This window comes from Etheostoma cragini, chromosome 3, assembly GCF_013103735.1.
Source record: "Etheostoma cragini isolate CJK2018 chromosome 3, CSU_Ecrag_1.0, whole genome shotgun sequence".
Lineage (NCBI taxonomy): Eukaryota > Metazoa > Chordata > Actinopteri > Perciformes > Percidae > Etheostoma > Etheostoma cragini.
Genome location: NC_048409.1, coordinates 4,570,722 through 4,585,067, shown reverse-complemented (window position 1 = coordinate 4,585,067; position 14,346 = coordinate 4,570,722). Strand labels below are relative to the sequence as shown.

At 42.7% G+C, this 14,346-nt stretch overlaps 1 protein-coding gene across 1 annotated transcript in view; it reads left to right on the top strand.

Annotated features, from left to right (window-relative positions):
* The first annotated feature begins 5,429 nt into the window (after positions 1-5,429).
* Positions 5,430-14,346, top strand: part of frem2b (FRAS1 related extracellular matrix 2b) — a 61,682-nt gene continuing 52,765 nt past the window's right edge. Inside the window, exons 1-2 of the mRNA XM_034866153.1 lie at positions 5,430-10,440; positions 12,040-12,129. Coding sequence (XP_034722044.1) covers positions 5,430-10,440; positions 12,040-12,129 — 5,101 coding nt within the window. The remainder of the gene's footprint in view (positions 10,441-12,039; positions 12,130-14,346) is intronic.

Genomic DNA, 14,346 nt, shown 5'->3' with positions numbered 1-14,346 from the left:
TATATAAAAGACCTTAGTGGTCTAAGTGGGAAAAGATGTGTTCTCAATCGGCTTACCAGGTTAAATAAAAGTGGATTAAATAGATTCCAACTTTATACTATGTAAAGAACTACAGTTACGTTTTTAAGTGTAGTTTTCAGCTAACACAAGAAAATCTCTTTGTGTCTTTTGCGATATATATCGCAGCCTTCGCGACTTGCCCTGCGCCAGTTGATCCTGCATGTCGATAACAAAACGATTTATTGTGAAGCCCTAGATACAAGTACAACACCTCCTGTTGTGGTCATTGTCACAGCAGAGCTGGATCAGCCTCTTCTAATTCAGATTCATTCTTTATTTTCCTCTAGAGAGGACATTTGTTTTCACAGTCTTTACACAGAATTACTATTGATGACATGGTATGGTAACAGACTATTTAAAGCAGTTATGGCTAATAGGACAAAACTCCTCCAAATTCAGTTTTTTGCAGCATTGGTTGTCTGTGTATGTGGTCAGAGGGGAAGAGGGTGAATCATGGGTTTCAGGGCTGGAAGGGGATGGGGGCTGGGATCAGTAGTGTCAATGAAGGCTGGCAGATTGGAAGTGGGGGGGAACAATTATTTCAGAAACCAACCGGGTATCAACTAAACTGGGTCTTAAAGAGGATGTGGGGTGTTTTGATTTTTTGATGCAGTTTGTGCAGCCTCATTTACAATTAACGTCTATCATTATAAGAGAGATAAGATACGTCTTTATTGTCTGTTCACAAAGAACAGTTTCTTGCATCATCTTATCCTAAAATCAACAGATAACATTAAAACAACACAAACGTAAAAAACATCTGTACACACACGTACACACACGCACACACACGCACACACGCACACACACACACACACACACACACACACGCACACACACATGTCCCCATTATCTTCTTTTGATTAATCTATTTCTGTATTCTATGTTTTCTGCAAAGCACAGTGATGAATCTATTTGTTAAAAGCAGGCTGTAAATAACCTAAAATAAGCCTCAGCTTGTTTTGTAAGCAGTTTGATTGCTCTGGCCATGCATTATAGTTTTAATACATGGGTCCACACACACCTTGGGGAATTTGGGAGCACAAATAAAGGAAATGATTAAACTCAACTGGTTCTGCTACCTTTTTAGATCTGTAGCATCCCAGCAGTAATATAAACTGGGGAAGATGGATTTGGCTGCTGGTTGGCTCTGTGTTGTGTTTCTATGGGTGTCGCAATTTACCTTTAGAGTGGATGCTGCCACCATTCCAGCTTCAACCATCAAAAGAATTGTCCCTGACATGGACTAAAATAGCCTTAATGAGATCTGTGAGGCCAGGGTTGTATTGTCTCCAGGGTATAGCCACCAACAGAAATAGCCCTGATGAGTCCAAGGAATTGTTAGAATGGAGTCACTTTAGCAACACTGACACAAACAGTGTGGGGGGACTATCAAAAGACCGGATTGGAGCTAGAGTTGATTAGAGATACTGTTTGCTGTAAATTCACATAGTCCAGAAATGATGTCTGATATGGAAAGTTGTATTTTCAGTGAAGGTGTATGAACACAAAGCATTTTAATTTGCAGACTTTTTAGAAACTGCATGGGCTAAAACAAAGACTGCTGTGTCTTCGAGGACTCTCTGTACTTTTTAAATATATTTAATTGGAAACAGCAATAAAACAGAATTTCCAACATACAAAATAAGTCTCCATTTTGGGTTTCCAGAATGAACAATATTTCAAAACAAATGTAAATGTGGTGTTGTACTTATGTTTTTTTCTGTGGCTGTAGTTCTGTTTTACTGTATGTATGAAATGAAATGTTTACTTCTAGTTGGACAATTTATGGCTAACACTACTGCACTGTGGCTGCTGTAATATGTGTTCTTAATTCTTTATTTTGTGCAAAGTAGTTTATGTTGTGAGTGGACAGTTGACCGGAAGCAGAGGATGAAATTAATTTTTTGATGGTGTTATTCCATAAGGGATGGGCCAGTAGTGGCATAACATATAATTAAAAAATATATCAGATCATATCATTCTAAATGTATTATTAAAGTTGCACACACACACACACACACACACACACACACACACACACACACACACACACACACACACACACACACTTTGTCAGCTACAGTTCCATAGAGCCATGTCACCCCAGAATAGTAAAAATGAGATACAAGCATGCAGAGCAATAAAAATAGTGGTTAATGTTACAGTAATAAAGACATTACACATATTCTTGCTTGGCTGCAGATTTCAGCACTGAACACACAGATGCTTTATCCGGCAGCACCTCATTATCCATGTTTTAGGTTGACTTGATGTCACTTCTCAGAGCTCAAGGCATCGTAAATGACGCATATCTCTGTTAACCCGGGTACAATGACAGTGGTGTCACTTCCCGTGTTCGGCCTGTCGAGGCAGGGCATTCAGCTGAGAGAAAAATGAAAGTCAGTCTTTCTGTAAACAGCAGACAAAAAGGGTTATTTTTAGATTATAGTTGCATCTGTTGTATTGTTTTCTTTTATGCGGTCTCTGGACTGCTGGTGTAAGCATATTGAGCTGTCACCAGAGTCATCACTTAGCAAAACAAAGTGGGTGTCTAGGCAACAAAGAAAAATGATTGTGTTGTCAGTGTTCAGCAGTAAGAAAACCTTTAATGAATGTGCAACCTAAACTCATCTTTTGGTATTCTGATAAACATTTAAAAATGGTTTTCAAAAGTGAGCTGTCCTGCAATGTATGTTCCCACCTGCACCATGTGCATCTTTTCCCCCCCCCACACAATAAATCTCGTACACATCAGGAATGCAATTGGCACCCTCGCTTCCTTTACAGACCAACACTTCTATCGTCCAAGAAAGATTGGTCATTCACAATAAATGTGATATAACAGAATATCATCAAACTTCCTCTTGCCTCGAACATAAGCCTGAAGGTTTGGGTATGATCCAATTCCCTCTCTGCCATCACTGCTGTCAGAAAAGTTCTATTCATCTTCTTTTTTTCATTTTCTCCTGTAACTAGAAGCTGTCAATGCCTAAGGGCTATGCCTTGCAGTTTGCTTGGCTATATTTATAATTGGACGCCGTCAACAGTGTCCAGTCCAACTCAACTGCACGGTTTGTTATGGCAGCTACTGTGTACTGATTTCAACACATGCCAGCTGTGAGACGGTTTGTATGTCAGTAATGTGCAACAATAGGTAGGTGCAGACACGCTGGTTGCACCCACTACTTTGTGGATGGAATGAAAAGCATCTTAAAGCTATTAGAGGGGACTGAGTACAGTTGATGTCAAATTCTTCCAGGCAACAGCTCTAGGGATGCTAGACACACAATGACAGGGGAGCATATGTGTGTACATCTAATATATACAAAGGCTGTGGGGTAAATCAAACAGAACAGAACAGCTGGGTCTGTAGCTTTTGAAGCAATGAATACCACAGTTAACTTACTGATATTTTAATTCAATGTGAAAACAGTAGGCCAACACACATCTTATAGGAGCCTGGCAATGAGACACTATACCATTTTGCATGGCCCTTTATCCCTTCAACATTCTCAGACTTCCCATAGACACGTACAGTTTATTAACTTGGGCTGTCAAAATGAGAGCGATAATAGCGAGTGAACACATATTTCTTTAAAAGCCACTCATTTCGTGACGCATGATCTGTGATTTAGACCTCGACGCAGCAGTAACATTGTGAGTGACTATCAGAAACCAATTTCCTTGAGTAGAAATAAAGTAAAGGGATCTTTGGAATGGCAAGTTGACTTTCAAAAGACTGCTCTGGACGAGAATAAAGTTATTTGCGTGTACTGTCCATGTGAACTGAGTTGCCACCAGACAGTACGTCGAGACTCAAATACCACTTGAGCATATATATAAAAATAATGATTCCTTTGCAATTAATTTTGAATTAGCTATGTATAATCATGCGATTAATTGAGTTTACATATTTTAATTGATTGGCAGTATTAATAAATGACCTTCTAATTCCAAAATATCTATCTCTCATGTGGATGTGCATTGCAAAAAGTCCCACCAACATGTAATATAATAATAATAATGTATACTTTATTAATCCCAAAAGGGGAAATTACAATTTACACTCTGTTGTTGTTACACACAGGCCTAAAATACACACATATGCTCAGTATCTATACATGCACTAAATGGAGACATGTCATAATTGAGTCATTTGAACCTGCCTTTGCTGTGCTGCACAATGCCTGTGTGGGTGTCCTCTTCATCAACGCCGGTCGAGCAGATGAGTGGAGCAGAGAGAGGCAGGATCATGACTGGGCTTGCCAGGAGTCAGAGGAGAATGCTCTGCTGGGGGAAGCGTCTGACACCTGGAGGACCTGTGTGATGAGAGAGCAGCAGAGCAGGAAATAGAATGTCACTGCACGACTCCAATAAATAGAACTTTTGACTCATGCCTTAAAAGTGGATTGCGGGCTATTTTGCAGGGTGAAATCTGTCAAAAGGAGCTGTTTTGTGGCTGCATTGCAACACAGTGGACACAGTTAAATTCCTACAGTGCTTCCTCTTCATCTGCTCTGTGTGGGACTGCATACACACCGTACCACCTTCCCAGCACATTCAAACGCTGCAATAGGGACTTTACTCCCTTATGGGCCCCTTGTGAAACAGAAAATTGAGCCTATTGTAGTGCCACTGTGCATGCAATGTCTATTCTGTTTCACCTGAGAATTTCATGAGGGATCTGGTTTCCAAGAAGAAAGGGGGAAATGTGCATAACATGCATGAGAGAGTGTGAACACTCCTCAGGAGCACCAACCACGAGAGGGAGACAAAGGTCTTCCCCAGTTAGATCATCAGTGAAGACTCTTTAGTACAACTGTACTTTTCATTGCTTTCTTTTGTTGTTAGGACCAATCTGCTCCATGGAGTGACTGAATACTGTAGCTTTGATTAGAGCACAAATGTAGGGGACTTAACATGAACTCATTTGAACATCATTTCCATTCCTGTCCTGGCCATAATGTATGCTATCACCCTTGCCTTCTGTCCAAACATCGCCTCATTCATTGCTTTTTCTTACCCTTATCCATCCCGATGAGGTGCAACCCACGCGGCATTATCTTGTGTGCCCAGAATGACACGAGCCACAGCCATTTAAAAGCTGACAAACGCATTCCAGCGGACATATTGACCAATGGGCTGAGAGGAGGGCGTAACCGTCCTTACTCCAGCAGAGCAGGAGTATGAAGTTTGCGTTATCAGTGTACAGCTGCTGGGGGAGAATGGTGCACCTTACTGCCCATAGGTGCGTAATATTGTCCAACTCTGGTTTTATATTCTTGCAACTTTAACCGTAGGTTACTAAGTTTAGAAGGGTGTATGCGCAAAGTTCAACGGGTCTCCGTTGCGGTTCAACACTCCAAATGGCTTGGATTATTCCCCCGCATTTGCACGGGACTGGCGCAGCTTTTGTTCTGCTTGTGGTGATTCTGACAGGTGATGCGGTCGCGCAGGTCTTTGACAGCTATGGATTATCGTACGCCTTGAGGTCCGAGCTGTCAGAGGACACGATATTGGTCGCCAATAATGGGATCCGCGTGCCTTTCGGGAGATCAGTCTTCATTGATCCCATCAACGATTTGGTTATCCAAGTTCAGCCCGGCGATAGATGCAGCATAACGGTCCTGGACAACGACCCCTTGTCTCAAAGGCCTGGACACCTGTCTCCGAAAAAGTTTCCGTGTGAATTTGGCCCCAACGATGTGAAGTATTCTCACTTTGGCTCCAGGAGTCCTCCGAGGGACAGAGTGAGATTACAACTCAGGTACGACACCCAAACGGATACCATTATCATCCCGTTTATGATGGAGGTGGAAGTCATCTTCACACAGCTCGAAGTGTTGACCAAAAACATGCCACTCACTGTGGAGAAGCTGCTCGGCACAAGTAACCCCATCGATAGAAAGATTTTAGAATTCACCTTTGATAACAGCGTGCATCAATGCAAAATCGCCTCTCTCTCCAGTGGCAGCGTGCTGCCCAGGTATGGGAAACTTGTAGATGGGAACCGCCTCGGAACAATGGTGGACTGTGATGAGTTTATTAAAATGAATATCCGCTATCAGCACACTTTTGCTTTGAAGTCACCAAACCGAGATTACATTCCAATGCTTGTGGAGTTGCATGATAAGGAAGGCAATATGCTCAAGCAGGAGTTTTTCCAAATTCTAGTGAGGATTAAAGATGGAGTGGAGAACACAGCTCCCAAACCCAGCTTTGTTGCAATGATGATGATGGAAGTAGACCAGTTTGTAATGACAGCCCTAACCATGGACATGCTGGCTGCAGAGGATGTTGAGTCTAATCCTGACGAATTAATTTTCAATATCACATCCACTCTATCCTTTGAGGAGGGCTACATAGTGAGCACGGATGATAGGAATTTACCAATAACCTCATTTTACCAAGGAGACCTCAAAGACTTGAAAATCGCCTACAAACCCCCTGCTGTGGATTCAGACACTGAGCGGATTTTCCAGATTGAATTTGAGGTTGTGGACACAGAGGGGGCTGTGTCAGACCCTTTTGCTTTCATGATTGTTGTTAAGCCTATGAACACTTTGGCCCCTGTGGTGACTAGGAATACTGGCCAGCTGCTGTACGAGGGTCAGTCCAGGCCTCTGTCCAGCTCACAGAATCTGGAGGTCAGCGACGAGGACAGTTTAGACAAAGTCAAAATCACTGTTATTGATGGGCTGAGGCATGGAGAATTAACTGTTCTGGGTTTGAGGAGGACATTTTTCACCCCGGCTGACCTCGACGCCGGAGCTGTCAGTTATCAACACGATGGCAGCGACACATACAGTGATAATATTATTTTCCGAATGACAGATGGCACGAATGAGGTGGAGTTTCTGTTTCCCATCACTGTTGTGCCAACTGACGACGAGCCTCCCATTATCAACGCCAACACTGGTTTGGTTTTATTCAAAAACCAAATGATGCTCATCTCCTCACTCATGCTCAGTGCAGCAGACATCGACTCAGAGGATTCTGCAATAAAATTCACAATAGAGCTTCCATTTTCCACGATTGGGCAGGTGTTACTGCGTCAGTCTGAGGCCCCAGAGGACCCATCAACCTGGAAGTTTAATACAGAGGATGAATTGTATGAGAAAGCAGTGACTGAATGGCTGCAGCAGGATATTACAGATGGAAAACTGTTTTACAAGCACATTGGGCCTCACAGCGTCAGCACTGTCATGGATCAGTTTGTGTTTCGAGTTCAGGATGACAATGACCCACCAAACCAATCAGGTGAAAGCTCGTTCATTATCAAAATTCTGCCTGTTGACGACGTCCCTCCTGAACTGTACCCTGGCACGACTCTGCAAATGACTGTGCACGAGTATCAGCTTACGTACCTCCGAAAGAAATTCCTCCGTTACACTGACCTGGACTCAGAGGATCGGGATCTCAAGTACACAGTCATTCAGCCACCGACGGATACAGATGAGAATAACCCCGTTGTATTGGGAGCTCTGGTATTAAGTGAAAAGTCAAACACTGAAGTCACAGTTTTCACTCAGGCACAAATTAACCACCATAAAATAGCTTACAAACCTCCTGATCTAGAGCTCGGAATTACCACTCACGTTTTGCAGTTCCGGTACACTGTGGAGGATGTTTCTGGAAATATTGTAGAAGGAGTATTTACTATATTTTTAAAGCCTGTAGACAACAAGCCGCCTCAAATAACCAATTCTGGATTTACTGTCCTTGAACGGGGAAGACACATCATCACAAGAGCTGAGCTGGACACCTCAGACACAGACACAGACAACAAACAGATATCCTTCACTATTACCCAGCCTCCGCTGCATGGCCAGATCCAGTTCACATTCACTGACATGACAAGAGGAGACACTTTCAGCCTCGCGGATATTGGAAACGACAGAATGTCATACATCCATAACGGAGATGAATCAACGGTGGATTCGATACAAATAGATGTCAGCGATGGCGTCCATGTTGTCCCAATTACTATAAAGATTACAGTGAAGCCAATTGATGATGAGACTCCAACTATCAGTCTCCCAGCTGGCACAATTGGCTCCTACATAGACGTACTGGAAAATGGAGCAACAGAAATCACAAGTAATGTCATTCAGGGAAGGGATGAGGACACGGATGACCTCCGATTGACATTCATTGTGGAGGACCCACCATCATTGGGTGACATTCTGGTGAAAGGTGTCCCATCTGGCACATTCACCCAAGCTGATGTCATTAACGGCTTTGTGGTCTACGCTCATACCAGCGGGGAGATAGGTTTGACCACACAGGAGGATTTTTTTAATCTCACATTGACGGACATGTCTGATGAGTGGACTGTAGGGGGAAATAAGATCACAGGTGTCAGAGTGCATGTAACTATTCTTCCCCTGGACAGCCAAGCTCCAGAGGTCTTTGTGGGGCCTCAGTTCACTGTTATTGAGGGAGAGAAGAATGTCATTCAAATTCTTCATATAAGCGCTGATGATGCAGACACCTCCAACGATGACCTCCTTTGTACAATCATTGTACAGCCGACTGCAGGGTACTTGGAAAATATCTCCCCTGCCCCAGGCTCAGAGAAATCCAGGTCCGGTACAGCTATTAGCGCTTTGACCATTAAAGACATCAGACAGAATCACATTAACTATGTTCAAAGCATTCACAGAGGAGTCGAGCCAGTGGAGGACAGGTTTACATTCAGATGCTCTGATGGCATCAATTTCTCTGAAAGGCACTTTTTCCCTATCTCCATAATCCCCTCTAATGATGAAAAGCCCGAGATTTACATGAGAGAGTTTGTAGTTATAGAGGGCATGAACATAGTCATAGACACTCCCATTTTGAATGGCGCTGATGCAGATCTCCCCTCTGATCAGCTCACATTCATTATTACCAAACCCCCCAAGCACGGATTTATTCTCAATCAGCTCACTACCGGCACTATCCCCGTCTCAAACTTCACCTTGGATCAGATCAGAGAGGCCTCCAGCATTGTTTATGAGCACGATGACTCAGAGACCACAGAGGACAGCTTTGATATTGTTCTCACCGACGGAAAGTTCAGTGTAGAGAAAACCGTAATAGTTATGATTATCCCTGTGGACGACGAGACCCCGAGGATGGCAATCAATGACGGCCTTGAAATTGAGATAGGCGACGTGAAAGTCATAAACAGCGACGTTTTAAAAGCCACGGATCTGGACTCTGAGGATGACACGCTAACTTATATTATCCGCTACGGGCCTGGTCAGGGATATTTACAGAGGGCAACACCGTCTGGGACTTTACAAAACATCACAGTGGAAATGAACTTTACACAAAGCGAAGTGGATCAGGGTTTGATTGTGTACACCCATAACGGACAAGAGGGGATTCGAGACCTCATCAAATTTGATGTGACAGATGGCATCAACCCTTTGATTGACAGATACTTCTACGTGACAGTGGGTGGCATCGACATGGTTTTCCCAGACGTGATCAATAAAGGTGTCTCCCTTAAAGAGGGTGGCAGGGTTACTCTGACAACAGACCTGCTCAGCACCAGCGACCTCAACAGCCCAGACGAGCACTTGGTTTTTACAATCACCAGAGCTCCCACGAGAGGACACCTGGAGTGCACAGACACACCTGGGATGCCCATCTCATCCTTCACACAGCTCCAGCTGGCTGGCAGCAAAGTCTACTACATCCACACTTCCGATGACGAAGTGAAAATGGATAGCTTTGAATTCGAAGTGACTGACGGCTACAACCCCGTGTTCCGCACTTTCCGCATCTCCATCACGGATGTGGACAACAAAAAACCTGTGTTGACAATACACGGCCTGGTGGTAACAGAAGGAGAGAACAAACTCATCACGCCTTTTGAGCTAACAGCGGAGGACAGAGACACCATTGACCGCCTCTTAAAGTTCACAGTCACTCAGATCCCAGTTCATGGTCGCCTGCTCTTTAACAACAGCCGGCCTGTCACCTCCTTCACAAAGCAGGACCTAAATGAGAACATGATCAGTTACAAGCATGATGGCACAGAGAGTGCAGAGGACAGCTTCTCCTTCACCGTCACTGACGGCACTCACACGGACTTCTACATCTTCCCCGATACAGTATTTGAGACCCGAAAGCCACAAATGATGAAGATTAAAGTCCTCCCGGTGGATAATGGGGTGCCCCAGATTGTGATGAACAAGGGGGCCCCAACATTGCGGGTTCTAGAGACTGGTCACCTGGGGTTTGTGATCACCAGTAAGACCCTTAAAGCAGAGGACAGAGACAGCATTCAGAATTCTGTGACCTTTAGGATCACTGGTGCCCCAGAACATGGCTACCTGATCAACCTCGGCAAAGGAAACGCCACTATCACCACCTTCACACAAGGTAAGATAGCTGCTGATTTGAAATTGAATGCGGTTAATTTGAAAGGGTTCGATGCAATTTTAAAATAGTTCCAATACAGAGCATAAAATTGACAGAGTTTATAGCTACTGTGATAGGCAACTAACAATTTCATTTCATTTTTGATTAATCTGTTAGCTGTCTGGTCTATAAAATGTCAGAAAATGGTGACAAATGTGTTCCCCAAAGACCAATACGACGTCCTCAAATGTCTTGATTTGTCCACAACTCAAAGATATTCAGTTTACTGTCACAGAGGAGAGAAGGGACTAGAACATGTTCACATTCAACAAGTTGACATCAGAGAATTTTCATTAAAAATGAATTGATTGTCAAAAAGAGTTTTGCGATTAATTGAATAGTTGACTGATCAATTGATCGATCTTCTTTGCAGCTCTAATAGCTATGACTAATTTCCAACTTTAGTCCCTAGTTGTGCTTGTGCAGTGTAATGAAAATATACACCTTTCAGTATCAGCGTCACAGCTTTGCAATCCTGTGACATTCTGTTAGATTTGTAACATACTGCATGGACTCACATTGAAGACTGTTTTCAATTCTCTTGAGCCCACTCTCACTTTACATTTACTCACTCTGCTAAATGTACTCCCCTGTGATGCCTGGAAAGAGTTCAAACACACGGTTTTTGTTTTTGCTCAAGAGACTGCCTATTTACAGAGATGAAGCATGCCAGTGCCTCGGGCTGATCAGATCTCACTAGAGGAGTGCATTTTTCAAACAGTACCCTGTGTATTTCCCTTCAGGAGCAAACTGATGGTAATTTGTACATTACCGGAGTCATATTTTGTAACAGAAGGAAAGGGGATTACGGACATGATGATATATACTGTAGGTGGCATGGTAGCCCGGCTCACAGAAGACCAATAACTTTGCAAACGTGAGTACAGAAGCTGTATTTTAAGCAGACCAGAGCAGTGTCTTGGTAAAGCTTGGTAAATGCTAAATATCACAGTAGCTCCATCAATAAATAACTATATATCCCCTGCTTTTTTTTTACTGAGTCACTGTGAGATGCTTTCCCCAAGAGGCCTGTTCAATATTTCAAGAGTTCTCACAAAAATAAACAGACAGTAAATAAAGATGCTATCTCCTGGGCATTTCAAAGTCATGGCTAAGCATTGTTATGTATCGGCCTCTTTTGAAGGGAAATGTTTTGACATCAAATGTTGAAGAATGCATGGGCTGTAAACGCCACAATCTTCCAGATTCAGGACTATATAGAACCCTATCTAGCACCACGCTATCAGGATGACAGTCACACCGCTGTGATGGAGTGCAAACAATCAGGCTATTCTTTATGTTCTGTGTCATTCAGGAGTCTAAATAGATATACACCACATGTTATCAAGCAGTTTCTCCTTTCAGATTCCCCTACGCAGGGGGCACAATTCATCACACAGCCTCCGCCTGCTTGTAAAGACTCAGGAAGAATTACTGACGAATAGTTTTTCAGGAACAAATTGGACATAATTCCCCACTCGTCATTTCAGCCGGATAAGTGATTTAAACGTTTATGAGTGGGATTTCATGGATATTTATGCAAATGTATCTCTTTTTCAGCTGAAATTGACGACATGAATATATGCTATGTTCTGAGGGACGGCGACAATGCTACAAATGACATCTTCTATTTCTCCATTGAGGACAGTGGTAAGTTACTTTACTTAAAGAAACACTGTTCGGTAAGCACATTATTAAGATGCAAACCTTTGGGGCTGAAATATGGAATTTTGATACACTGTCTCAAGTTTAAACTTAAGAGTCTTGGATTGGGCTTCATAATTGGCAGAATTACTAAGCAAAATCTGTGTGCACAGAATGACTGCACGGTTTCTTAATTTCAGTAAATGATCAAATATGCATGCAGTGAACAAGACAAAGAAAATATACTATTGATAGATAACTTTTGTTTATGTCATGCTATGTTGATTCCTATTCAACTGACAAAAAAAATTGAAAGTTGGAGCCTCCATGCGTATAAACCTTTTATCTGAACATTCATGTTTCTTACTGTGCTGTATTCTTTAGGTGTGAGTCTTACAGCACCCCACCTATGATCCACCATTATTTATTTTCCATGCAAGGGCCGCCTTATTCGGGAAAGTTAGGATGGATTTAGCTAGTCAGTAATTAGTAGAACAATTAGCAAAGACCTTTCTTCCATTGCAGATAGGAAATCAGGCACAGGCTCAGTGAATGGTTTGTGAAAGGCAACCATGCCGGTATTGCCGATTAGCAGAAGCAGTGTGCTTGACAGTGTGTCCTTTCTGCTACCCTTCAGCCGTGGTGGGTGAGCACAAAGGACCTCTTTAATAGGGCCCTCTTTTCCCACAAGCACCTCAGAGGGCCCCAGTACACATTTTCTCATCTCTCGACTCGGGACTTATCTGTGGCTTCAGCTGAATAATAGACAGGTTAACATCTATGCCAACAGGTGGATGGGGTGCTAATGAGTGATGACTTAAGTGCAGGAGACAACGCCTTATCAGCCTGTGATGCTGAACAAGAGCTTTACCTGAGTTGCCGGCAAACGCCAAGCCAATGCAGGGCTCTTTTGTAGTTGAGTGACATTCCGCTGGTCCCTTTATTATTGTCTCAATTGGGTTATTTGTCATGGATCTCTCAGGACTTGTCTCCCTCTGTCACGTTCTCTGTCTTTCCAGCTTGCTTGATGCTTGATGACATACGTACTTGAATCCCACATTGGCAGTTTACCTTGCAGAACTGCTAATTAGATTTTTTTTTTCCAGCACTCCCTGCAATATTTTACGTTACCTGTGGACTTGATACAAGGATTTAAAACAGCATATGTCCTGTTCTGTGCTCTAAAAAAACTTGGAATGGTCAGACACCTTGGATGTCTCTGAAATGTCATTCTATGACATGGGAATTGGAATATATAGTGGCATCTAAATGGCTTGACAAATTGATAGAGTCTTCTTGGATGACCCATCCAAACACGTACTGCACTGCAGCTTGTGAGGCCGTCAGTGAACATTTAAAAAAAATAAATAAATAAGATTTCAGCTGAGCTAGTGGCTGCCCTAAATCCCCAGACAGAGCCTCCAGCTCTTTGAACAGTCGTGTCGGAGAGCTGAACGGTGTACGCTGGCACACAGCTTCACTATGTCATGTTCAGCAGTGGAAAACATTCTCCTCCCCACTTTAAGTTCACTGGGAAATTTACCAACTGCACTTGGCCATTGCTTCAGTGGAAAAGTGACTTTAATGTTGCAGCTGCTCAGTCAGATTGCAGGAATTAACTTTGAGAAAATGTATGACTGCTAATTAATTTTTGCAACTGAATATGTGTTAACTTAAGGGTTGTGGTCGTAGTGTTTACATTACATATATAGGCTTACAATAGGATGAGAAGCAGGGCTGGGGCTATTGAGTATGATGTTTTCTTCTTCTTAAAAAAAAATCATTTAAAATGGACGAAAATAGTGAAAGACATTTTCCCAATGTAGCACAAAGTGAGGCCTTCAATTTACTTAGATATTCAGATGATTTTCCATTATGCTAAACAAAGAAAAACAGCAAAGCTTCACATTTTAAGTGTCCATATTATGCTCATTTTCAGGTTCACAATTGTATTTTGATGTTATATCAGAATAGGTTTACATGGTTTCATATAAATAAAACACCATATTTTTGTTGACCTTGCTGCAAAGCCTTAATTTAGGCTGCGTGTTTAGGTCTCTGTTTTGTTTCTGTTTTAGCTCCAGAGTGAGACATCTGACTGCTTTACTATCTTTGTTGGGGGTCACACATGCTCAGTAGCAAGGCAAGATCCCATCAGCTAGATAACTCTTTCTCCAACTTTGGTCAGTCCAAGTCAGGTTTAGCTGGGAGACTTCTTCTAGA